Source organism: Gopherus flavomarginatus, chromosome 9, assembly GCF_025201925.1.
Source record: "Gopherus flavomarginatus isolate rGopFla2 chromosome 9, rGopFla2.mat.asm, whole genome shotgun sequence".
Lineage (NCBI taxonomy): Eukaryota > Metazoa > Chordata > Testudines > Testudinidae > Gopherus > Gopherus flavomarginatus.
In genome coordinates this window covers 70,222,672-70,249,144 of record NC_066625.1, presented here as the reverse complement: position 1 = coordinate 70,249,144, position 26,473 = coordinate 70,222,672, and the positions used below count along the sequence as shown (strand labels likewise).

General features: G+C 43.2%; 1 protein-coding gene across 4 annotated transcripts in view; it reads right to left on the bottom strand.

Moving 5' to 3' along the window:
• LYSMD2 (LysM domain containing 2) overlaps window positions 1–26,473 on the bottom strand; it is a 38,680-nt gene that overhangs the window by 2,202 nt on the left and 10,005 nt on the right. Inside the window, exons 3-4 of one of the 4 annotated variants that reach the window (XR_007776183.1) lie at window positions 21,484–21,626; window positions 19,642–20,099 (exon numbers count right to left, since the gene is read on the bottom strand). The exons of 1 other annotated variant lie outside the window; for it this stretch is intronic. Coding sequence is in view for 2 of the 3 variants with exons in the window: in XM_050966926.1 (XP_050822883.1) it covers window positions 26,367–26,451 (85 nt within the window). In the remaining variant the exon portion in view is untranslated. Of the gene's footprint in view, window positions 1–19,641; window positions 20,100–21,483; window positions 21,627–21,751; window positions 26,452–26,473 lie in introns of those variants that run through there. 2 more of the 4 variants (XM_050966925.1, XM_050966926.1) reach the window with 2 other exon arrangements.

Genomic DNA, 26,473 nt, shown 5'->3' with positions numbered 1-26,473 from the left:
GGACTTAGTTGGTAAGCTGCAGGTATAAAAAGCATTCATATATAAATTCAGTCAACAATGAGGCAAAGAAAATCAAGACTTGTGTTCCACAGCCTGTAATGCACAAAAATGCACTGCTATCAAATGGATTCTGAGGCAATCAAACTGCATAATATGGTATTTGTTAATATTAATTAGGGGCTCACTTTAACAAGTACACTTATCCTTGCACATACAGATTTAGAGGACCAATATAAAAATGGCACATTCATACATCTCACAATTCTAAAACTGATCTGCAATCAAAATGGATGACTATAAAGAGAACTAGTACTAGAGAAATGACTGCCAAAGTCTCTACATACTGCTAAAAATAGTCACACTTTGTTCCTGAAAATTACATCCACCCTGGAGAGGACACTTGGAATATGTCTACACAGCCTATGGTACCGAGCCTCCCAGCCCAGGATGACAGACTCCAATTTGAGGGGCTTAGGTAAAGTGACCAGATGTCCCATTTTTAAAGGGACAGTCCCATTTTTTGGGAATTTCTTATATAGGCGCCTATTACCCCTCACCCCCATCTCATTTTTTCGCAGTTGCTATCTGGTCACCCTATGCTCAGGGGTTTGACTAAACCACCCCCACAGTGACATAAGTTACACCGACATAAGCATTTGTGTGCACAGTGCTATATCGGTGGAGAGCTCCACCTTGAGACTGCATATTTATTTTTATTAGATGCTCCTGTAACTTGTGGCACGTGGTACTTGAGGCAACCCAGTCTTACTACTATCTGTCAGTCTAATGCCACGATTCTTTCTCCATCATAGTCTGTATCAGTGACAGTGGCCTCTCTTTCAATAGTTTTCTTATGTCATTTGTTGTCCTCCTTCCACCAGGGGTTACCCAGACTGTAGCTTTCCCCACTGGCCAGCAGAATGGTGCAATACATAAGGGAAAGCTGCAAATTACTATTTTTCCTACCGTGCACCAAAGGAGTTTTTGAACACCACCCAGAGCTTTCCCTAGGACAATATGCCTATACACCTCCCTTTACCCTGGGCTGTATGCTGATAACATGATCTAGTCCTAAATCAGCAATAAAAGAGAGACTGTCAGTTTTCAATGGAAGCAAAAGCCAGAGACCAGGCTCTATGGCCTAACTAAACTATTTAATTAGTTAGGAATGAATAATTTGCACTGGTCAATATTACTGGACTGCCAGTCAGTATCACAGTGGGACAGTCTAGGACAGTAAATGAGATGGAGTAAAACTAAAATGGAAAAAATAAATCAGTTTGAAGATGTTTCAATCTCACATGACTCAAAGACAAATACTTCTCCATAATGTTAAAAGAGTGTCCGTTACAGCTATTCCCCTATTCCATTTTGTTTCCCCAGACTCCATTTTGTTTTCTGTTCTCCTGTGGCCGCCCTTCCCTGGCTGTTAAGTTGTTTACCAGGGCCACTGCCCTTCTCAAAGGGAGGGCCCCTTAAGTTGTTTAACAAGAGCCATTGCCCTTCTCAAAGGGATGGCCACTTGTGCTGCATGCTAAGTGGGACCACTGCCCTTTTCAAAGGGTTAGTCCTGTTATCACCTCGTTGAACCTGGGCTTGGTGTAGGGTAGGCAATGTCCAGAGCTGCAAGGCCTATTGTGGTTTTAAGATCCTGGGCATGAGTCATAGTCTCATGTGCTCTTGAGTCACCTATTGCACAGGACTATGTCCAGGCATGTCTCTGGGCTTACCTTCAGTTTTTCCCCTGTGCCCCCTCCCCTGTGACAGAGGGAGCCTATCAGGATTACTGGTGGGAAACTGCCCAAGTTTGCCTTTAAAACCAGACATTTTTGAAACACACCTCAGAAAGGTTCCTGCATTGCTGCCTGGTCTGATCAGCCAGGGGTTCTGGGGGGTCCTTTCTCCGCTCTCGTTTTATTTTTGAGCGTACCCCCGTTTTTGAAAACCCCCCCCCACGAAGAACGAATTGCTACCTGAGAGATCTCCTGATTATTGAGACTGTACCGAACCCTCCTTGCCTCTTCTGATGTTGCTGCTGCCTCTGCCTTTGCTGCTGCCTTGGGGACTGGTAAGAATCCCTCTGTAAAACTTTCTATACTTTTATTTTATTATTTTAGCTGCTGGCTCTGTTTCCCCAGCACACAGACTCAAGCTAAACCTTGGTCTGTGTCTTAAAACCTCTCTTAAACTACAGGGCTCTTTGCCACTGCTAAGCTCTGCTCCTGTGGGCTTTGCCTTGGGGCTCTCTGCTTTCAGCTGTATCCACCGCTGTAGCCATCATCCCTTGGCTTCCTTGGGAGCTGGGTCCTGGATACATACCACTCTGCCCTCTGTAACCTCCCCATAGCATAAGGTGCACCATAGGTCTTGTTTTTTTTTTTAATTTAATAAGTCATAGTTTGTTAAGATTGTAGAGCTTGTAAGTTTCTGTGATATTTGTTGTGTTGCCTAATTGTTGGTTAAGATAAGTTTAGAAAATCATTGCCTGGTTGTATTCTGTAGCTGCTTGTCATTTTATATAAGTTTGATTAAGTTAGGGGATAGATAAGGTTTTTACTATTTGAATTTGTCTTCCCACTGCCCCAATATCCCCCCCCCCGAGCTCCCCAGTCACTCATTGCAGTCTCTCTGCTGTTTAAACTTGCAGCCTGTCTGCTCTCTGTGTCTCCCTGAGTTTAAATCTCCCTCTGTAGCGCCTCTATCTTTGGTTTCTGCTCCACCACGTGCTCCTCTTCCCCCATCCCCTAACCTCATTCCTCTACCACTGCCTTTCTCTCTCTCTCTCTCTCTCTCTTTTAATCCCTTCCCCCATGTGTTCACCCCGCTCCTACTGCTGCCAAACCTCAATTGTATTACTGAAGTCTAGCATAAAACCCCATTGGTTACCCTTTTTCTCTCTCACACACCTCACATTTTATATTTACACCACTGTGACACATTTTTACCTAGAGTTGTTGGTTATTTAACACATTTTACCCATAACTGTTAGTTGGTTATATGCTGCTGTGACACACCCTTTACCTAGAAATTGTTAGCTACCTGTTACATTTATACTTCAGTGTTAGTTGGTTACCAACTGTATTGTACCCCACTGTATTGTACCCCACTATTGAAACCCCCTATACTATACTAAAAGAACTCCCTCCCCAATTGCCTACCTTAACAAATCCCATACCCCTCACTATTAAATTTTCCCTGTTTTTGCATTTTCTTAATAAAGTTTATTTTGCACCCCACCTGTGTGGTAATTGCTCCCCAAGATCCCATATACCTGCAGGCAGGGACAAAGAGAAGCTCTCAAAGTGAGATGAACCATCATTATGAAACAGGCTGTTTTTTAGTTGGAAGCAGTTATCACATTTTTTTCAAACTTTCTGAAGTGTTTGTACAGGAGGCACATCTGAGTAATACCGCAGCAAGATAGCTGAGAGAGCTATTTATTCAGCCCATAACTATTAAGGGTAACGTGACGTAGGTATTATTAATGAATAATTTGAGATCATATGCTGCATTTTTCTACTCCTATTATAAATATTCAAATGAAACAGCATCCAGATCCACTACATTAATCTCTTGGCCACTGAAGCCTTCTAAAATAACCAGTGAAGTCCTTGCCACTTTAAGCCAGTTGCTGCACTGTGAAGTCTGCATGTGAATAGCTGCTCTGAACCCAGGTGAATACAGTACAACACAAGGAGGATGCTTTCTGAATAAACAATATCCTTCCAAAATGCTTTGGACTTCTGCATTGTAATAAGGTTCTCTTATGCACCATCTGTTTCTAAGTAGAAAGGAAACACACAAATCTAAGATACATTAGTAAACAAATTTTAATGCTGATTACTGTTCAGGTTCTGTAATAAATAAGCTTCAGTTACAATTACTTCTAAGAAGTCTAAATATCTGCTGGTATCACTTTTTTATTTCGAGAATGTATTGTAGGCTATGCTGGAAATTATAATTTAAGATGAGAGCATCTGGTATAACCTACAATCAAAGGGTCTGATCCAAAGCCCAGTAAAATCAAAAGAAAAATGCCCACTGCCTTTAACCGGGTGCAAATCAGTCCCTAAATCCTACTTACATTATTTCTGCACGTAGACCTGGTGATTTCAGCAATATGCCTGCCTGACTCCTGCAAGTAGAATTTGATCATAAAAGTATTTTACTAGTGAAAAGAGTGGATTAACTTTTCTTTTTTTGTAAAAGTTGAGCACTGGCTGCTTGGCCATATCTTTGCTGCACTAGAAAGCTCTGATACTGCTTTTGTTGATGGTGGATGAAAAACAAATGAAAATGCCACTAACAAAATTTGTATTGGATGTTTGCTGTCCAAAGAACTCAACATAGTAAAAATTGCTCAGGGGAGGTTTGGTACCAGCAGCAGCAAAAAAGAATTAAAAAACCACACCCTACAAGAAAAGACCACTCACTGCAGAAAAGTATAGCTGTTCTGAGGCAGTGTGATGAGTCTATACATACCCATGTAACCCTGAAGGTCAGAAGACGCCATCTGACAGAACTGGAGTTTTATTACCTTTAGGGCTCTCTCCCCTTGGGTTGGAATTATTCTTACATATTGTACAGGCACTTAGACCTTTTACGCATATGTTAAATTTACTTTTTATGATAAGATACATCCCTCTTTGGATTTGATTTGGTCATGAATCCTTCCATGTGGCCAGATTTGTATTCGTACAACTTTTATCCAAAAACCCAATTCCATTAAAACCATTTAAAATGGCTGCCACTGTGTAACGATGGCCATTTTAACAATAGTTCAGATTCTCCATCTAATTAAATCCCCCTGCCTAGATGGCGTCTCACTGTTTCTCACATGCTAGCATAAGGCTCCAAAGTTTGAGTTGCAAAAATTCCAGGAGAAACAAGACAGTGGGGGGTGGGAGGTGACTGGGGAAATAAAAATTATGAACACCTTTCTAAGTTGGGGAGGGAGGGGTCTGTAAACCCCTTCTTTAAAAAATGAAAAAATGATTGTCTCATTAAGGGTTGGTCAGTTTCTGTTATAGAAACATATGCACAGTTCTGGAGTACCTCCATATCTAGCAAAATATTCAGAACTTGAAACCCCTTACCCTTTCTATAACTATCCTAAGAAAAGCCACCACACCCATAAGCTGCCAGTGCCACGTTAGGACATGAAGGAAGTGTATTTTCCCCATTGCACAGAGCTGTTTTCAGAGGGAAAAAATGGGTCCAAGGTGTTCTGTTTTTCTTTTTTGGGAGTGAGGTTTGACAATTGGTAGCTTGACCTAATAGAGAGGACTGGACAGGTAAGGAGCTGTCAGTCCTGGTAATGCAGAAGGGTTTATATCATGGTCCCCTAACAAAGAGAGCTTATTTTTTTTATCCCATCTGTTGCAGAACCAAGTTATGGTACTTTAAGGCAGAATGCTGACAGCTACAGTAGAACTCTCAAACATTTGAAGCTATCTTTAGTCAAGAGACCAATAATTTGCTATGGCTTTTTAAAAAGAGTAAATTGCGGCACAGAAAATGTTGCCAACAACTTCAAACTGTATATTACTAACACAAAGACTGACAGATGAAAGGCTAGTGTAAATATTAAAATGTCTGAAGAAAATCAGTCCACCTACTATTTTTGCTTGGTGAAAATGAGTCACAGAAACATATGTAAGGAATATTACAGAAAGGCATAATAAAAGAGCAATGATGTAAATTTACTGCAGCACAACTACCCAGCACTAGTTCAGTGCCAAATGCTCCAAAGATAATTGTTTTTTTTTCAATATTTCTAATATTAGAACTTACATTCCATAACTGAGATACAAAACATCTCTTCAAAAGTTACAATGCTAAAATTTGCAACAGCGGCTTTATGACAAGCGCCTGAAGGTTTAATCATGTCCTAAAAACATTATTTCAGTGTGAGATAGATCACGCATTCCAATGCAACTGCAATTGCATTTATTTGAATGTGCCATCGCATAGTCTGATGAAGGCATATACTGCGCAATCATTTAAATAACAGCTGCGTGAATTTCAATATAGAGTTCCAGCAACATGGACGTGTCTAGAAAGTGCCCAGCCTTGGTACATTGTTAGAAAAGTAGTAGAAAAACATGGCTTTTTTTCTAATCGGCATTTAAGATCTGCATGCACTCCTTGTTACCAAAAACCCTATTTGAGCAACCCATGCGTTTTTTTTTAAGCAGCTCAACTATTCTTTTCATGTGAAAAATGCCATTCCTCACTCTTCCCTCCGCCCCCTCCTCCCCCCCCAAAAGCTGGCCAACTCAAACATTTAAAGCACTTTGATAAAAATGTACCTTTGGGCCAAGAATAAACATGAGAGATTTCAGCCCCAAAGGTAAATTTTTTTTCAAAAAGTGTAATATCTGAAAATAAGAAATTGGAATGAAAGAGGCTCTTAAACCTTATGATGTCACAATGTGGCTCCATAATATTGAAGACAAGAACTTGCAACCCTTATTCACATGATAGTCCTACTGACATCAATGGGAGCTGCAGATGCTCTGCATGGAGAAAAGAATCCTCTTATTAAAGACTAAGGCAAAGCATCTCTAATGTAGAATAACCAAGGAATACTATTGTCATAAACAGATAGCTAAGGGTTAATGTCTCTTTCACCTATAAAGGGTTAACAAACAGTGACCTGCAAACACCTGACCAGAGGACCAGTCAGGAGACAAGATACTTTCAAATCTCGTGGAGGGAAGCCTTTGTTTGTGGGTTTTGGGTTTGGCCTTGTTCTCTCTGGGTCCTGGATGGGACTAGAGGTGCAACCAGGTTTCTGCCAATCTCCCTGCTACAGTCTCTTATCTATTCAGAATTGTAAGTAAGAAAAGGCGGTCATAGTCTTTTAATTTGTTTTTTTCCATTTGCTTATGTGTACTTGCTGGACGTAGCTTAAATTGTGTTTCTGCTGGAGAAAGTTTCTTTCTATTGTTTATAAGTTGAAAGACCCTGTAACTGTTTACCATCTAAAGTGCAGAGATAAACCTTTTACTTTTTTCTTTCTTTTTTATTAAAAGTTTTGCTTGTAAGACCTGTTGATTTTTCTCTCCTAATTAATGCTCAAAGAAATTGAGTCTGTATGTATCAGGGAATTGGTGGGAAGCAAGGACGGAAAGGTAAATTTCCTCTTTGTGTTAGATTCAGGCAGCTTGAAACTGTATTGCCTCTGGGTGAGGGGGAGAGAGAAACTTGATCTCTCTGTGTTGTGTTTCAAGGAATTGATTCACGGTATCTCCTAGTGTACCCAGGCAGGAAAGATCTGGGAGGAGGTAAAGAGATGGGAGGGAATGGTCTATTTCCCTTTGTTGTGAGACTCAAGGAATCTGGGTCTTGGGGTCCCCTGGGAAGGTTTTGGGGGGACCAGAAGGTATCAGGCCCTAAAAATTCCTGATTGGTGGCAGCGCTACAGAATCTAAGCTGGTAATTAAGCTTAGAGGACTTTATGCTAGTACCCATATCCTGGACGCTAAGGTCCAGATTTGGGAATTATACTATGACATGGTGTTAGCGGTGGGATAGATAAGAATCCAAAAGCCAGTAAGATTATTAATTTGCTTCTCTGCTAGCTGGTTATAAGTAGAGGGAAGGGGTTTATTTTTTTAAACTGCAACCAGAGAATTTTTTTTCCCTTGCTTCGGTCTGGCTGTGCATAGATATGGCCTCAGGCAAGGGCTATTAAGTTTAACAGGGGTCTTTTGTTAGACAATAGAACTCCAGCTGTGAGTCAACTACACCAGCAGAACACACATGCAAATGACGGTTTTCCTTTTGTTCTAGTTTTATTCAGGAAGGCTTGTTAGAAACACTCTGTTGCTTAGCAACAGAGCAGGCAGCAGAGGAACAGTAATTCAGACGGTAAACCAGCAGAGGGCACCCCAACCCAAGAAAGCAGGAACCATGACTACCAAGGATGCCCTGAAACAGGAGCGAGTGAGACTGGAGGCAGAGGAACAAAACAAAGACGCAGAGCACAAGGGAGATATGGAAAAAAAATACAAGAACTAGCAATAAAACAAAAAGAGATGGAGCTAAGAGAAAGAGAGGCGGCCCACAAAAGAGAACAAGAAGACAGAGAGGCAGCCTACAAAAGAGAGCAAGCAGCCAAAGATGCAGACCACCAAAGACAGCTGGAACTCCAGAGGGAGACCTACCAGCAGGCCCTGGAATTAGAAAAGGCTAAGCAGCAGAACCCAGCCAATCCTAACAACCCTTCGCCAATAATTGTTCCGCAGCACAAGAAATTTCCCACCTACAAGGCAGGTGATGACACTGAGGCCTTCTTAGAACATTTTGAAAGAGCCTGCCTTGGGTACAGCATCTCTGAAGACCAGTACATGGTAGAATTGAGGCTACTGCTCAGTGGACCCTTAGCAGAGGTGGCGGCTGAAATGCCTAAGGAGAAAATGAACGATTATAAACTTTTTCAAACCAAGGCCAGATCCCGAATGGGGATAACACCTGAACATGCCTGTCGGCGGTTCAGAGCCCTAAAATGGAAACCAGATGTGTCATTCCCCCGACACGCCTACCACATTGCAAAGAATTATGAAGCCTGGATATCAGGAACAAAGGTTAACAATCTAGACGAGCTGCACCTCCTGATACAAATGGAGCAGTTCTTAGATGCTGTTCCTGAGGAAATAGAAAGGTACATCCTAGATGGAAAGCCCAAAACGGTAATCGAGGCGGGGGAGATTGGAGCCAAATGGATGGAAGTGGCAGAAAAGAAAAAACCTACTGTCAAAGGGAGCGAATACCCCAGGAGGCACTCCGACAATAAACCCTATAACCGAGGGCAGCACAAGACCCCACTGACAACCCAAGGAAAGCCACAGACGCCCTATTCTTCCACCAGTCTCCAGTAACCCACCTCGACCCAGTGACCAGTCAGCTGGAAGAGTGTAATGAACCGGGACATATAAAGGCCAAATGCCCAAAGAACCCCAACTGAGTGCAGTTCATTACACCACCATCACACACAAGATCCCCAGGCCCAGATGCCTCTCAAATACCCTTGGAGCGAAGGGAAACTTTGAGAGTCGGTGGAAAGAAGGTTACTGCGTGGAGAGACACAGGGGCACAAGTGTCAGCTATCCACCAATTCTTCGTCGACCCCAAATTCGTCAACCCAAAGGCCCAAGTGACAATTTACCCCTTCATGTCACAAGCTGTAGACTTGCCTACAGCTGAACTGCCTGTCCAGTACAAAGGCTGGTCAGGAATATGGACTTTTGCAGTCTATGACAATTATTCCATCCCCATGCTACTGGGGGAAGATTTGGCCAACCAGGTGAAGCAGGCCAAGAGAGTGGGGATGGTTACACGTAGCCAAACCAGGCAAGCTTCCAGACCCATTCCTGTTCCTGAGCTGTCCACAGAGGCCCCGTCTGTGTTACAAGAGACCCAGACAGAGGTAGTGGACCCGGATCCCATGCCAACAACAGAAACCGCCACAGTGCTTCCAGTCCCAGACCAGGAACTGGAAAAGCAGCCAGCACCAGAACCGGTGCCAGCACTGACGACAGTGCTTGCAAATCCATCTTCAACCCCAACGCCAGAGGGCGCCAGCGAGCCTAAACTGGCAGAAGCAGCAGACCACCACACCCAAGAGGCTCAGCCAGAGCCTGAAATACCCCCTGGTGCACCAGTGGAGAGCGGTTCACCAGCAACGGAAACAACCCCATCATCTACATCGCTTCCAGAGGGACCAAGCCCAAGTCCACAGTCTAAGGAAGAACTGGTGTCTCCAGCTTCAAGGGAACAGTTCCAGACTGAGCAGGAAGCAGATGACAGCCTTCAGAAAGCTTGGGCGGCAGCACAGAGCACCCCACCACCTCTCAGCTCTTCTAATCGATCCCGGTTTGTTGTAGAACAAGGACTTTTATACAAGAAAACTCTTTCTGATGGACACCAGGAAGACTGGCATCCGCAAAAACAGTTGATGGTTCCAACTAAGTACCGGGAAAGCTCTTAAGCTTAGCCCATGATCATCCCAGTGGCCATGCTGGGGTGAACAGAACCAAGGACTGGTTGGGGAAGTCCTTCCACTGGGAGGGGATGGGCAAGGACATTGCCAAGTATGTCCGGTCTTGTGAGGTGTGCCAAAGAGTGGGAAAACCCCAAGACCAGGTCAAGGCCCCTCTCCAGCCACTCCCCATAATTGAGGTCCCATTTCAGCGAGTAGCTGTGGATATTCTGGGTCCTTTCCCAAAAAAGACACCCAGAGGAAAGCACAATGTCCTGGCTTTCATGGACTTTGCTACCCGATGGCCGGAAGCAGTAGCTCTAGGCAACACCAGAGCTAAAGCTGTGTGCCTGGCCCTAACAGACATTTTTGCCAGGGTAGGTTGGCCCTCCGACATCCTTACAGATTCAGGATCTAATTTCCTGGCAGGGACCATAAAAGAACTGTGGGAAACTCATGGGGTGACCACTTGGTGCCACCCCGTACCACCATCAAACCAATGGCCTGGTGGAAAGGTTTAATGGAACTTTGGGGGCCATGATACGTAAATTCGTCAATGAACACTCCAATGACTGGGACCTAGTGTTGCAGCAGTTACTTTTTGCCTACAGGGCTGTACCACATCCCAGTTTAGGGTTTTCACCATTTGAACTTGTGTTTGGCCACGAGGTTAAGGGGCCATTACAGTTGGTGAAGCAGCAATGGGAGGGGTTTATGCCTTCTCCAGGGACTAACATTCTAGATTTTGTAAGCAACCTACAAAACACCCTCAGACACGCTTTAGCCCTTGCTAAAGAAAACCTAAAGGATGCTCAAAAAGAGCAAAAGGCCTGGTATGAAAGACATACCAGAGAGCATTCCTTCAAGGTAGGAGACCAGGTTATGGTCCTGAAGGCGCAACAGGCCCATAAGATGGAAGCATCATGGAAAGGGCCATTCACAGTCCAAGAGCGTCTGGGAGCTAACTACCTCATAGCCTTTCCCAATTCCTCCCTAAAGCCCAGAGTGTACCATGTTAATTCTCTCAAGCCCTTTTATTCCAGAGATTTACAGGTTTGTCAGTTTACAGTCCAGGGAGGAGATGACGCTGAGTGGCCTGACGGTGTCTACTACAAAGGGAAAAAAGACAGTGGCGTGGAAGAGGTGAACCTCTCAACCACCCTGGAACGTCTGCAGCGGCAACAAATCAAGGAGCTGTGCACTAGCTTCGCCTCATTGTTCTCAGCCACCTCAGGACGGACTGAACGGGCATACCACTCCATTGACACAGGTAATGCTTACCCCATTAGAACACCACCCTACCGAGTGTCTCCTCATGCCCAAGCTGCTATAGAACGGGAGATCCAGAACATGCTACAGATGGGTATAATCCGCTCATCTACCAGTGCATGGGCATCTCCAGTGGTTCTGGTACCCAAACCAGATGGGGAAATATGCTTTTGCGTAGACTACCGTAAGCTAAATGCGGTAACTCGTCCAGACAACTATCCAATGCCACGCACCGATGAGCTACTGGAAAAGTTTGGACGTGCCCAGTTCATCTCTTCAATAGACTTAACCAAGGGGTACTGGCAAGTACCGCTAGGTGAACCTGCCAAAGAGAGGTCAGCATTCATCACCCATGCAGGGGTGTATGAATTTAATGTGCTTCCTTTCGGGCTGCAAAATGCACCCGACACCTTCCAGAGGCTGGTAGATGGTCTACTAGCAGGACTGGGCGAATATGCAGTTGCCTACCTCGATGATGTGGCCATTTTTTCTGACTCCTGGCCCGAACACCTGGAAAAGGTATTTGAGCGCATCAGGCAGGCAGGACTAACTGTTAAGGCCAAAACAGAGTGACTTACCTGGGACACCAGGTGGGTCGAGGAACCATAAACCCCCTACAGGCCAAGGTGGATGCTATCCAAAAGTGGCCTGTCCCAAAGTCCAAGAAACAGGTCCAATCCTTCTTAGGCTTGGCCGGGTATTACAGGCGATTTGTACCACACTACAGCCAAATCGCTGCCCCACTGACCGACCTAACCAAAAAGACCCAGCCGAATGCAGTCAAGTGGACTAATGAGTGTCGCCTTAAGCTGGGTAAAGGCCTTCTGACACTCATGTCTGACCCTGTGCTCAGGGCCCCGGACTTTGACAAGCCATTCCTAGTAACTACAGATGCATCTGAGCGTGGTATAGGAGCAGTTCTCATGCAGGAAGGACCAGATCACAACTTCCATCCTGTCGTGTTTCTCAGCAAGAAACTGTCTGAGAGGGAAAGTCACTGGTCAGTCAGTGAAAAGGAATGCTACGCCATTGTGTACGCCCTGGAAAAGCTACGCCCATACGTTTGGGGACGGCGGTTCCAGCTACAAACTGACCATGCTGCACTAAAGTGGCTTCATACTGCCAAGGGAAACAACAAAAAACTGCTTCGATGGAGTTTAGCTCTCCAAGATTTTGATTTTGAAATTCAGCACATTTCAGGAGCTTCTAACAAAGTAGCTGATGCACTCTCTCGTGAAAGTTTCCCAGAATCCACTGGTTGAAATTTGTCCTTAAAATGTAGAAAGTCTTGTAGTTTACATACTTAGTAGTATATGTAAAGGTACATGTGTTGTATTAATCTGTTTATTCTAAAGTTATAGGAAGAAATCACCGCCAGTGAGGTTCCCCACTGTCTACGATTTGGGGGCGCGTGTCATAAACAGATAGCTAAGGGTTAATGTCTCTTTCACCTATAAAGGGTTAACAAACAGTGACCTGCAAACACCTGACCAGAGGACCAATCAGGAGACAAGATACTTTCAAATCTCGTGGAGGGAAGCCTTTGTCTGTGGGTTTTGGGTTTGGCCTTGTTCTCTCTGGGTCCTGGATGGGGCTAGAGGTGCAACCAGGTTTCTGCCAATCTCCCTGCTACAGTCTCTTATCTATTCAGAATTGTAAGTAAGAAAAGGTGGTCGCAGTCTTTTAATTTGTTTTTTTCCATTTGCATATGTGTACTTGCTAGAAGTAGCTTAAATTGTGTTTCTGCTGGAGAAAGTTTCTTTCTATTGTTTATAAGTTGAAAGACCCTTAACTGTTTACCATCTAAAGTGCAGAGATAAACCTTTTACTTTTTTTCTTTCTTTTTTATTAAAAGTTTTGTTTGTAAGACCTGTTGATTGTTCTTTCCTAATTAAGGGTCAAAGAAATTGAGTCTGTATGTATCAGGGAATTGGTGGGAAGCAAGGACGGAAAGGTAAATTTCCTCTTTGTGTTAGATTCAGGCAGCTTGAATCTGTATTGCCTCTGGGTGAGGGGGAGAGAGAAACGATCTCTTTGTGTTGTGTTTCAAGAATTGATTCACAGTATCTCCTAGTGTACCCAGGCAGGAAAGATCTGGGAGGAGGTAAAGAGGTGGGAGGGAATGGTTTATTTCCCTTTGTTGTGAAACTCAAGGAATCTGGGTCTTGGGGTCCCCTGGGAAGGTTTTGGGGGACCAGAAGGTATCAGGCCCTAAAAATTCCTGATTGGTGGCAGCGCTACAGAATCTAAGCTGGTAATTAAGCTTAGAGGACTTTATGCTAGTACCCATATCCTGGACGCTAAGGTCCAGATTTGGGAATTATACTATGACAACTCTAATCCAAGGATAGTTATATACTGTAGCTAGCATCAAGGTATGATAGGGAACCATAAGTCAGTTAATTAACAATGAAATGAGAACTATGCCACAATCACTTTGCAAATCCACAGCCAAAAATGGGCAAGGGGTAGCACTGTATGCTGATTCAGAACTGGGACAAATCCAAATGTCAGACTGATACCTAATAGAGTCTTGAAAATGGAAACACTGTAGGCCAATTGCCAAAACTCAAACAATCAAGACAACAATAAACAAAATGTTGTATCGAACAGCAGGTAAATGTCACCATAATAAAGTCAACCAAATATAACATTCATGCAGAGCAAAGTGTAAAATGCAACTCACCTAAAACTTTTTCCAAGGGAAGATTTTAGTTTAAATTTCTAAGTATTCCACAGTCCAAAAGCTGAGTACTATTTAAGCCACATATACCCCTCCCAGATGGGAAAGTCTCTTCTGAAAACAGGTACGTCTGGCTCTCTAGTGGGATGGGTTTGCAGCCATGTGAAGAGGGGAGACAAGCACAGAATACAGGCTAGAAATTTCATAGCTTTTTCCCAGTTGTGCCCTACAACTGACAGTCCCAATTGCACAGTGTTCACATAGACTGGCCTGACTGGACAAGGAAGGAGAAAGCATTGACATGTTAGCTCCATTCCATGAGACTATGGCTCTTTTCTTGAATTCATTTGCTCTCTTTAGTACCATGCAGTGGACGGAAGCTTACAGCTCCTAAAATTGGTGTTTGGGAGGGAAAAAAATACAAGTAGGTCTTCTCCATCCTGAAGTTTTATTTTAATTAGCTTCTGTGATCTAAGTGAGATGAAGAAAACCTGACGCATTCTGAAGTATAAAATGGAAGCTAATACAGTAAGTCTCGGCACATTGCCTACAACAAACAGACTGGGTGCTAGTCAGGAGCCAGTGAAAAATAAGGCTGAATGCTGGTTGAGGCCTCCAGTTTTCAATTGTAAATGACCTTTTTACTGGTAAATTCTACTGAAAGTTCGCTGGCTCAGGATTTAGGGTGTGTTTATACCATCACAGTGACACTTGGTGTGAAAAATTTATTTATGTGCTCCCAAATAGACCAATAGCCCAATGCTGCAGAACTTACTTCGGCAAAACTGAAGTCATGGGGAAGTTTTGACTAAGGCCCGTGTGGTATTTTCACAAACTATAGAAAAACAGTAACACCTCATGAAATAAGCCCCAAAAATGAGAATGGGGGTGAGTATAGGAAAGGCAGCTAAACAGCAAGGTGGAGTTTAAACACTTTGATGCACTTTACTAGTTTAAAAAAAACAACAAAAAAAAGTAAATGTAGCAAATGTAAATGCAGTAGAGCTTCTCTCTCAGCCAAAGTAGTTATAGAGCACAGCTTACTTCAGCCAAGTCTGGAGAAGAGAGAGCACCTGCTCTCCTCCCTAGAGAGTTTTCCTTGCTGATTCTCACTGCCAGACTTAGTCCCCAGCCTCCCACAGCAAATCCCTCTCATACCACAAATGGGGATATGACCTGTCAACAGCTGGCCCAGAACACTGAAAATCCCTCAACTCAGCACTAGCAACTGTGCTTCTACCTTTACCTGGAAGAAAGCGATTAATCCCCTCCCTGCTAAGCTCTGAAAGGTATCTGTTCATTCCCCAGCATACTGAATGTACCAAAATATTTCAATACTAGGACTTCTATTTTTAAGTTACTTTGGCTTGTGAATGCTATTTATGTTGAGTTGGATGAAGAGAGATTTTTGAAGTCTGTAAACTGTGAAAAACAGAGTACGGGGTTGATAACATGCTTTGGGGCAGGAAGTGTTATTTTTTGTGTTTGTACAGCTTCTAGCACAATGGGGCCTAACCTGATTGTGATCTTCAGGTGCTACCAACTCATAAATGTTTAATAATTATAGAAATCTTGCCAATTTTTTCCTTACTGAAATAGATAACAGGTATCCTAGCATTTATAATATTTCCTTATCTTTCTGTCCTCGCTGAAAGGACTATCTTGAATATTTTAAATTGGGGTTTCTCAAACTTCATTGCACCTCAACCCCCTTCTGACAACAAAAATTACTACAAGACTCCATGAAGGAGGACCTAAGCCTGAGCCCTCCCACCCTGTGGGGTGCGGAAGCTTGAGGGCCTCAGCCCTGGGCGGTAGATTCTGTCTGTTGCCTGCTCAGGTGCCTTAGGCCTGGGTGAACGTGGCCTACATCATCTCCTGCTCCCAAATGTGCCCACATAAAACAAACCAAAAATTAGTGATAAATCTAATCTTGCGACTAACATCCCAGAAAATGGTACCTCTATTTAATAATAGATACTTTTAGTCACTAGTTAGAGGGACATTCATTGCTCTAGCACCTGAGGCCCAAGGACCTCTCGGTATGTTGTGTTGACAGGTTCTCAGAATATACTGAAATTGTGGAAGAGCAATATGCTGGATTGGAATTCTACCAAGAATAAAGGAAATGGCAATAAAAGACAACATACAATGAATGATTAAGTTCATGTGTCATGGATTTAAAAATATTTATCTCAAATTCAGATCAAATGATCTTTCTACAGAGAACTAGTGTGCAGCAATGTCAGCAGTTATCATCCTCTCAGGGTTTTTAATTTCTAAATTATCTTTTAGCTAAAGAGAAGCATAAATATTTCAAAGCCTTGTTTGAAGGGTCAGTTTAGTAATTTCCCCTAAGGCTAAAGTTGTTACCAGTATTGTATTATTTAACTGTCCTCTTCTGTATAATTGAGCGGTTTTCCTCTATTTAGTATAAAAACAATTGTAGTTCACATTTAAACACTTTCAATTAAATAGTCAAGAAGTGAAATTGAAATGGCCAAGGAGCTAGCTTTATGAAATATGAATAAGAGCACAGTTTTGCTCATTTGTCTCAGCATTGCATAGGTTGATACCCACTTATGGTCTAACACTCCAGTCCTAATAGAAGCAAACTCCCATCTCTATAAAGTCAATGGTAGTTTTGCCTACACGCTGCCAGATCAGGCCCTTCCAAACATATTTCTTCAGAGTTCTGCATGATCCCATGCCTTTCATGACAGATGGACATACATGATCTTCCTAGCACTCAAAACATGATGCCAAATCTTCTTTTATTGTAGCCTTAGGCTAACACACCACAGCATGCAGATCAGTACATCATTTTGCACTGGCCAATATGATGAGGTCCACATATGACCTATCAAGTATACTTTGCACCAAGAATTGTGAAGCCTTAAAAAAAAAATGGCATCAGTCTATATTCTACTGTTCTGCAAGAGAATGATGTCTTATGATAGAGAAAAGATTCAGCTGTAATGAATATGAAGGGGCTCTTTATGAAGGCCACTGTATCTCTCTTTGGTTCTCATCTCACAGATTAACTAAACACAGTTTCTCCTTAAATTCTGACCTAGGCTAGGCAAACATTGAAATAACAGCTTTGCACGCTACAAGATGTAACTGATGACGCCACCATGTCACTGAGTGGTCCTGAAGCCTCTATTACACTCTAACTGTACTGGGCTAGGAGCAATATTTTCCTTTTTTTGTGATTGTAGGTTGTATATTGGAAAGAGCTTTATGGACTTCCTGGATTTTCCCTGTTTATTTGCTTAGCTTGCAAACAACTTTCCTAATGATTTGGTCCTTTCCTATTAACAAACAAACCTGGTGTTCCCACCTGAAGATGTCACTTCTGGCTTTTTGCTGGAAGAATCTCTCTAAATAGAGATATAGGGATGACCAGTCATAGCTTTCGTGCCCACATAGCTTTACTCCATTTCCTACCACTGACAATGTAACAGGGCCCTCAGCACCTCTACCAGATTGTGAAAACTACATGCCTCTGGGAATTGGAAGCTGCCTGCACTTGCAGGTTCCATGTGTGCTAGTGGTCAACTGTATCAGGGCTTGTCTACATCAGAAAGTTGCAGCGCTGGTGAGGGAGTTACAGCGCTGCAACTTAGGAGGTGTACACATCTGCAGGGCACCACCAGCGCTGCAACTCCCTGTTTGCAGCGCTGGCCGTACTCCCGTTTTGTCTCGGGTGTAGAGGATCCAGCGCTGGTGATCCAGCGCTGGTAATCAAGTATAGACACTTACCAGTGCTTTTCTTGACCTCCGTGGAATAAGCAGGTATCCCAGCATACCTGAGGAAGCCTCTGGTAATCAAGCTGGTCTCCTTCCCCGGCTTGCTCTCGCGTTCCCCGAACCCCGAGCAAGCAGGTCTCCTTCCCTGCGGTTTGCAGGGTGGTTCCGGGAACGCGAGAGCAAACCGGGGAAGGAGACCAGCTTCGCCGCGGTTTGCTCTCGCGTTCCGCGAACCACCCTGCAAACCGCAGGGAAGGAGACCTGCTTGCTCGGCGGTTCGGGGAACGCGAGAGCAAACCGGGGAAGGAGACCAGCTTCGCCGCGGTTTGCTCTCGCGTTCCGCAAACCACCCTGCAAACCGCAGGGAAGGAGACCTGCTTGCTCGGCGGTTCGGGGAACGCGAGAGCAAACCGGGGAAGGAGACCAGCTTCGCCGCGGTTTGCTCTCGCGTTCCGCAAACCACCCTGCAAACCGCAGGGAAGGAGACCTGCTTGCTCGGCGGTTCGGGGAACGCGAGAGCAAACCGGGGAAGGAGACCAGCTTCGCCGCGGTTTGCTCTCGCGTTCCGCAAACCACCCTGCAAACCGCAGGGAAGGAGACCTGCTTGCTCGGCGGTTCGGGGAACGCGAGAGCAAACCGGGGAAGGAGACCAGCTTCGCCGCGGTTTGCTCTCGCGTTCCCCGAACCCGAGCAAGCAGGTCTCCTTCCCTGCGGTTTGCAGGGTGGTTCGCGGAACGCGAGAGCAAACCGCGGCGAAGCTGGTCTCCTTTCCCGGTTTGCTCTCGCGTTCCCCGAACCCGAGCAAGCAGGTCTCCTTCCCTGCGGTTTGCAGGGTGGTTCGCGGAACGCGAGAGCAAACCGCGGCGAAGCTGGTCTCCTTTCCCGGTTTGCTCTCGCGTTCCCCGAACCTGAGCAAGCAGGTCTCCTTCCCTGCGGTTTGCAGGGTGGTTCGCGGAACGCGAGAGCAAACCGCGGCGAAGCTGGTCTCCTTCCCCGGTTTGCTCTCGCGTTCCCCGAAACCCCTTGAAGCCGCCCAACAGCGCTGCAGTGTGGCCACATCTAACACCACTTGCAGCGCTGGTTGCTGTAAGTGTGGCCACTCTGCAGCGCTGGCCCTATACAGCTGTACTAATACAGCTGTAACAACCAGCGCTGCAAAATTTTAGATGTAGACATGGCCTCAGATTGGAGGGGTAAATAGGAGTAAGTGGAGGATGGAAATAAGACTTATTTTCTGTTAGCAGATTTGCTCATTTTGTTCAAAGGTAGGATACCCAAATAAGAAACAAACTTTTCTCCACATCCATTATTTAGTATCTGCACTTCTGTTGTGTATATATTAGTGTGTTCTGACCTCCAGTGCAGCTGTCAGTATAGCATACTATGTACTGGCACCCAATATGGTGCATGGTTCATGACAAAGCCCAAGGACAAGCTTTATTTTCCAAGTTAAGAGCATTAGTAACAGTCATTACAGACTTGAATCCAAGCAGAGCTGTTCATTGTTATGTTAAACACAGCCCAAGAAGCACAGAATGCTTGTTTTAGTCACCCCAAAGAAGACTCAAAACTTGCTGATGACTAATTGAGGGCTTAACCCTGTATATCCACCCATAAATGGAGCTCTCCTTGAAGACAATGGGAATTTTGCATGAGAAGACCTTTCAAAACTGAGCTCCATACTCTCCCTAGTACTACGGTTAATGAGAAACTCTGCGCCAGTTATGATTCAAAACCACAGAAGTTATCTTTTAATTTAAACAAACAATTTTCAGAAGCGCAAGTTATGGCTGTACGAGGGCAGATTTAAGATATACACCTTCTACCAAAGGGTGAAGGTAATTCAAGCTGCATATATTATGCCTTTCAGAGAGACAAGTGCCCCAAATGAACACTTGCACACATCACAATATTAATACATAAGTTTGTCACAGATTTTAGTGACCACACATTTTTTCATTAAAAACAAAATGGAAAGTTTTATTAAAGAGATTTTTAAATACACTAAAATGAAGACAAGTGATAAGTTACTTTCTCACTTCCTCCTTCAGGAAAAGAGAATGGAAAGAAAGCATTACAACATTTTTATAGTGCTGTGTATCCCAATTTGCACCTGCCACCCTCAGCCCAACACAAACTGCAGGTATAGAAGGACATCTGCACAGATTTCTGTACAAATGCTTCTCACCCACAAATAATGAACACTAGTCATTGCTTACAGCACACATGACAATGAGCATTCATTTGATACTTTAACCCCACTTGTACCAAGCATCCAACAGTTGTAAAAGGAACACTAATTAAAGCCCTTGAGTTAAAAGCTCTTGGAACATGTAACATATCCTCAAAGGCTTCTTCAGTTCATTGCTGTCTCTCTACATTTCTCTTTTGGCTGATGGTACTGGAGAACTGTAAAGAAAACAAGAACCAATAAACAACTTTATATCATGGATCTCATATATGCTCCCATCTTCTCTCACAGTGAATGAGCTGAGAACTAGGCAATTTAACAGAATTTCAAGTTACAGGTTCTGTTCCCAATGTTGCATGTTTGCAGTTAGCTAGCAGCCAGGGTGTTGCTCACAGATGCAGACAAGGATTTATACAGTGCCTCTTTTCAAATGCAGTATCATTCTAAACTCTGATGTGAAGGAATCATTAAATATCCATTCCCCCTCTTCCTCTCCAGCCCAGTGGTCATAAGGCACAAACTAAAAATCATGCCCCGACCCCATGCACTAACTTACTGCATTCACTCAATAGAATTCTCTTAATGATATTGTAAAGAGCTTACAAATCATCAAACTTATAGGGCATTACATCCAGATATGATATCTTTCTTAGTTGCATACACATTCAGAGTAAATTTTTTTACAAAAACACACACATAGACAAGATAGAACCCTTAGTGAATAATTTCTGGAAAATTCAGTCCTACGAAGTTTGTTTGTTCTGCCAGCCAGGGGTAAAACTGGATAACAATTACTACACATCCTTCATAACCCTGACATCAGCATTATATAGGTTCACTGCAGACACCACAGTAGATAATAGTTTGCGAAACATACACTTAAAGTATACCAACACAGGGCAAAAGCAGATGTGCAAAAAATCAAAGGATAACCTGTTTTTATTTTGCTTTCTTCCATGCCCCTGCACTGCCACTACCATACACATTCTCCTTTTTATATCTTACATTTCTTTGCTTGGTGGCCAGAGATTGAGTCTTAATTTTACATTTATAAAGACCCAGAAGGATCACAAAGTTCTTCATAAATACTACTACAGAAACGCAGTCACCTCTGGGGAGGATGGCAGCAGCCAAATAATGGCTGTGGTTAAAGATCACATGGAATTAACATCCACGCAAGGCATACAGTGCCTTCAGTTTTAAGGTCTAATTCAAGAGACCACCTTCACAACCTACATGTTACTCAGTTTTCTGTTTAGGAAAGATGAAGGGCTGTATTTATAGCAGACTGGTTTAAGTATTCCAAAGCTGAGACTTTGGCCACTAAGCAATCCTACAAAAGAAGACTGAGGTCATTTCAAGGGGCATGGTTAAATGATAGAATTTTTGGAAGGTGATGGTTAATTGAATTCAAGTATTCATCTTGTATTGCATTTACATCAGGCCTGCTCCTGCAGTGGCTCTGCATGCAGAACTGTTAAGCATAAGGAATCAGGCCTAACATGTGTAACTGAGTTCCACTATGTAAGAGTGCATGTGATAGAATTTAAATTTAAAAAAAAAAAAAACCTTAAGGGAAAAAGAACTGAAAGAGCAACTTACCACATGCCATGTCCCATTAGCCTGCATGTCACGCTAGCCTAGGCATGCTGACAGGAGAAAGGTGATAGTTTTTTGAATTTTGGAGCCAATCCTCTATTGCTGGAGTCTTCTTTACTCAGACCTCAGATCCATTCTTCTACTCCCTGGTTCAAGATGTAGCAACATAACAAATGTTGCTTTTCTTCCATCTTTGCAAACTGACACTTGAGTACATTCCAATGCTGATGTACATCCCATAATCTCACATCTGAAAAGCTCTCTACTATGTGCCAAGGCCATTTGAAATAGAATGTACAGGGTTAGTGTAGCTGAAATGTAGCATTTTTACTTATTTCACTTTTACCTTCATATAAAAAGGTCTTCATTATAGCCATACCATACTAACATGTAATGATGACAGAGAAACATTGACTGAGTGGCCAAATTGTGCTCAAAGTCCCATAATCCACTGGGTATGATAACATTACAATCTGTCTATGTTGTGTACAGAGCACCTTTCACACAAACTGCATCCTAAAAGGCTTTATAGAGTTAAATCCATGCTCCCCCCTCGCCCCAAATCTGAGAGGACAATGATATTCTATGCACAGGAGAAAAGATGTTTTCAGATAAAACTGAAGAGCTGATGGTGGGGGGGGGGGGAGATATTAGATTTTGCCAGGTGTCAGAAGCTGCAGAAAAGCAGGTTTCCTAAACAATGGCAAGATATAGGAGGCACATGCTAGAAAAAAGTGAAGGAGAAGAAAAAGTTCATGCAGAATGTGAAAACAAGGACGGCATTTTTGAATGGGATCTTGAAACAGTGGGAACCCCAGTTCTTTGGGTGGGGTGTGTAGGAAGGCAAGCAACACCATTCTGCACATGCTAGAGTCTGGAGAACAATGACTTGGGGAGCTATGAAGAGGGTTCAGTAGTTAACAACAGTAAAAGCAAGAGATGCAGAATTGGTAAGTGCATTTATATGTACATACACAAAACTCTCTCGGTTATATACAGACTGATGGAAGGGCCCAATTCTGAACTAACACTGCTATAAATCCAGAGTAACCAATAAAAACCAAAAGGAGTTACTCTGATTTATACCAATGAAACAGATCAGATTCTGGTCCACAGTCTGTGAAGTGCTTTGGGGTCCTTTTGGATAAAGTGCCATATATGCTTAAGGCAACACTTGTACATTTAGTTTTATTTTTACAGTACTGATGAAGGTCTAGGTGACTCAATACAGGTGAAATCCCACCTATATCATAAGTAAAAGTTACACATATTACAACATTGTACAGCACACTTATTTGAAGAATTGTAATGCCTCAATTGCTTCTAAGTCCACGAGATATCTGATTATACATTGAAACCTACCTGTGTGCACTTCAATGAGTGCTCACCTGTTTGAAATGCTGTAAGACTTACAAATGAGACTAGAAAGATATCAAATCAGTGCCCCCTCCCACCACATTGGGCACATTGTCAGGGCTGTAGCACTTGATTCCCATTAAAGTCTACGGAAGTTGTGGGGAGAATAAAACCCCACATGTAGCTCAGTAACATTATCTATTAAATTTACATATTTATTCTTACTCTGCCTCCTAAGTTAGCTTTTTCCTGTGACTATAACTGACAATCTAGTTTCTAAATGGAGGTTCAAGCTGGAATCAGATAATCAAGCTGTGCTTTTGTGCTTCATGCAGCATCATGACCCACAAAAATCTGTACTCTTGTAATTTTGTTAATGATGCATATACAAAAGTGAATGTAGTTTGCCCTTTTTTGACTGACTGGGGAGCAAATGCAGCAATAAAGTTGTGTTTTCCAAGCTATGACCCAAAACACACATAAGGAAGCAGACAGGAACAGTAAAATGTCCCTCTCTTTAAACCAGTCACTCTGAACACAAACTACTTTTTATGTGTATAGTTTGCTGAGGTCCTGAAATGAATTCCCTCCTACACATTAACATTTTATTGTGTGCAAGGGATGTTAAAATAAGCAAAATCCTTGCTTGAGACCTGTGGTCTCTGTCAGCCCAGCTTAACTGCTAAGTCAACAACACGTACTCACATGTTAATGTCACCTTTTCAGCAGGTTTATCACGAGATTCATCAGCAATGTCCTGCACAGTGTCCTCAACTATGCTAAAGATGATGCAAGTTAAATGACGGTGGCAGATGAATACCATTAACCCATGAAATGGACAAGAATCCAGATCTCTACTCCCCTAAATGTGGAGAGGGGTGGAAATCTGAACCCAAATTTGGATTTCATGGCCAGTTCTCCTATGCACACAAAACAGACCAAACCAAAACCTAGGGTCCAATCTCTGACTTCTGGGGTGGAAGAGGAGATGAATTGGAAGTGTGGACTTCATATCGTATGGTTCAACTCCTTCTCAAATTCAGAATTGCTCTGCAATGGTTTACTGTTTCAATAACTGTTTAAAGGGGAAGGGCTGTGGAGATATCAGGTTTCTAATGGAAAACCAAACATTTAAAATGGTTTATTGAGCTATATTGAGTTTTTATTATGGTTCAAATTTTTTTTGTTACCTTTTCATTCAGAAAGGAATTTCCCTTCTCTATTTGGTTTCTTTACAACTGCTCTTCTGTGAGGAAATTTGCAAAATGTTTCATATGCTTTATTTATTTTCTGGTGGGAAAGAGTTATTTCTCTTTTTGATTTTTGTATTCAAAGAATGTGAGTGAGAAAAGGGAAGTTTTTTTTTTTTTCCTTCTCTGCATGAGAGAATCTGGCTTGGGGAAATACAGTACATCAGTGCAGCCTATGCCAGTCAAATATGCAGACGCATATCAAGAGATGAACAAGAGACTTAACAGTGATGAGCTAAAGGAGAGAGCAGTTCAGAAAGTCTACCCTATGACACAGAAAAATGTGCTAATCAGACAAGACTCTTAACTCAGAGCATCCACAGCCTTCTATGTGAGACAACAGACCTAAATATGCATCCTCAGGACAAGGGAGCTGTGTGTAGAGTGCAGTGAAAAATGAACTAGACTCACTGGATCGTACATGACAAGGGGTTTGTCCAGCAGCTCAACACTAGAATTGTATTGCCAAATCCCCTCCTAAAAATATTCTTACTGCTAGCCCAGCTACTAACTTTTCTAGTTGCTATTACATACAGCTCAGGAACAATGCTTATATATTTACAGCATTAAGAATATATTTAATTGCACAATAAGATACTAAATTATAAAATTTAGGTGTCTCTAGTCTCTGTTTGCCAGAAGCTGGGATTAGGTGACAGGGTATGGATCACTTGATGATAACCTATATGTTCATTCCCTTTGGGGCATCTGCCATTGACCACTATCAGAGGACAGGATACTGGGCTTGATGGACCTTTGGTCTGACCGAGTATGGGCGTTCTTATGTTCATATGGTAGAATTTTAACTTAGGTCATCTGAGACAACAGGTTTGGTCTTGTGAGGTGCTGAGCACTAAGGCTTTAAGTACCATACTGCAGCATTTGTAGTTTTTGAGAGGCCTGAACTCTGACGTGGGCCCTTGCACGAGAAAACACTGATCTTGTGGCCTAAATGACTGCAAGGGCTCCTGCTGTCCAAGGCCTGGTCTACCCTGGGGGTGGGGGGTGTCTATGTAAGATACGGCATAGAATACCGTAGCTGAAGTCGACTTATCTTATTCCAACTTACCTCCCATCCTCACGGCGCGAGATCGACTGCCACGGCTCCCCTGTCGACTCCGCTATCGCCGCTCATTCTGGTGGAGTTCCGGAGTCGACGGGGAGCGCATTCGGGGATCAATATAACACATTTAGATGAGAAGTGATATATTGATCCCCGAGAAGTTGATTGCTACCCGCCAATACGGCAGGTAGTCTGGACATACCCCAAGTCTCTCTTCGGGGAGAGAAGAGAGATGCCTCTCATTGGTTAGTTAGAAAGGAGATGCAGCACCTCCACCTTCTGTTTCCTGAGAGCTGGAGAAGTAGATAGTTGCTCCTTTTCAGCAGCTGGCATGCCCTCCTCTTCACATTGTGGTTTTTCACATGTACAATTTAAGGAGCAGCTCACCTGGGCAGGCAGTTGCCTGTATATCTCTACTGAAGCCAACAGAGGGCTGGAAGGAGCAACTTCTGCAAGGCTTGATTTCTGGCTTCACTCCAAGGAGCTACTAATGAATGAAGTTCCAAGGGGTGAACATGAAAAGTGTGGCTGATTAGCCGTAGGGGGGTACTAAGAGGAGGAGAAAGGTACGCGAGAGAAGAAGGAATGATGAACTCCCAGAGACCATGTATGGCATGCGTGTTTGAGAAAGGCCAACCCCCTTATGGAAGGGGATTGTGTATGGAGATATGGGATGAAGCCATTAGAGCCTCCTCTTAGCTAAGAATACATCTTTTTCCCTAGTGAAGGCAAGGCCTAAGGGAAGGTGAATGTATGAGGGTGGTAAAGGAGGAAGAGACAGCTACTAGGGGGAATAAGCATTGCTTGGGTGAGAAACTAAAGTTGTATGAGATTGGACACATCTACAAATGTGTATTGGGGGCCATTTCCGATTTTTGCTTTGCGGGGGGAGGGGGGCCAGTAATGTATCATTATACACCTTCAGCTCCCACAGGGTGTTTGGGTGCTTGGTACTTTGCTGAATCAGAGCCTATATGGATAACCATCTACCAAATCAGAAATCTGTGTTATACCAACACTTTTTACACAGCAACAAAGAGTCCTGTGGCACCTTATAGACTAACAGACATATTGGAGCATTAGTCTATAAGGTGCCACAGGACTCTTTGTTGCTTTTTACAGATCCAGACTAACACGGCCACCCCTCTGATACTTTTTACACGATGTTATTCTTTCTCTTATTTATAGCCAGGACTCAGATAGCTTTTTATACTATCCTAATCATCGTAGTATCCAAGAACCTTCCTATAGTCCATTACACGACATGATAAATGTGATTTGTGATGGGTGCTGCAAATAAGCCTAAAATCAGAAAGATTATAGA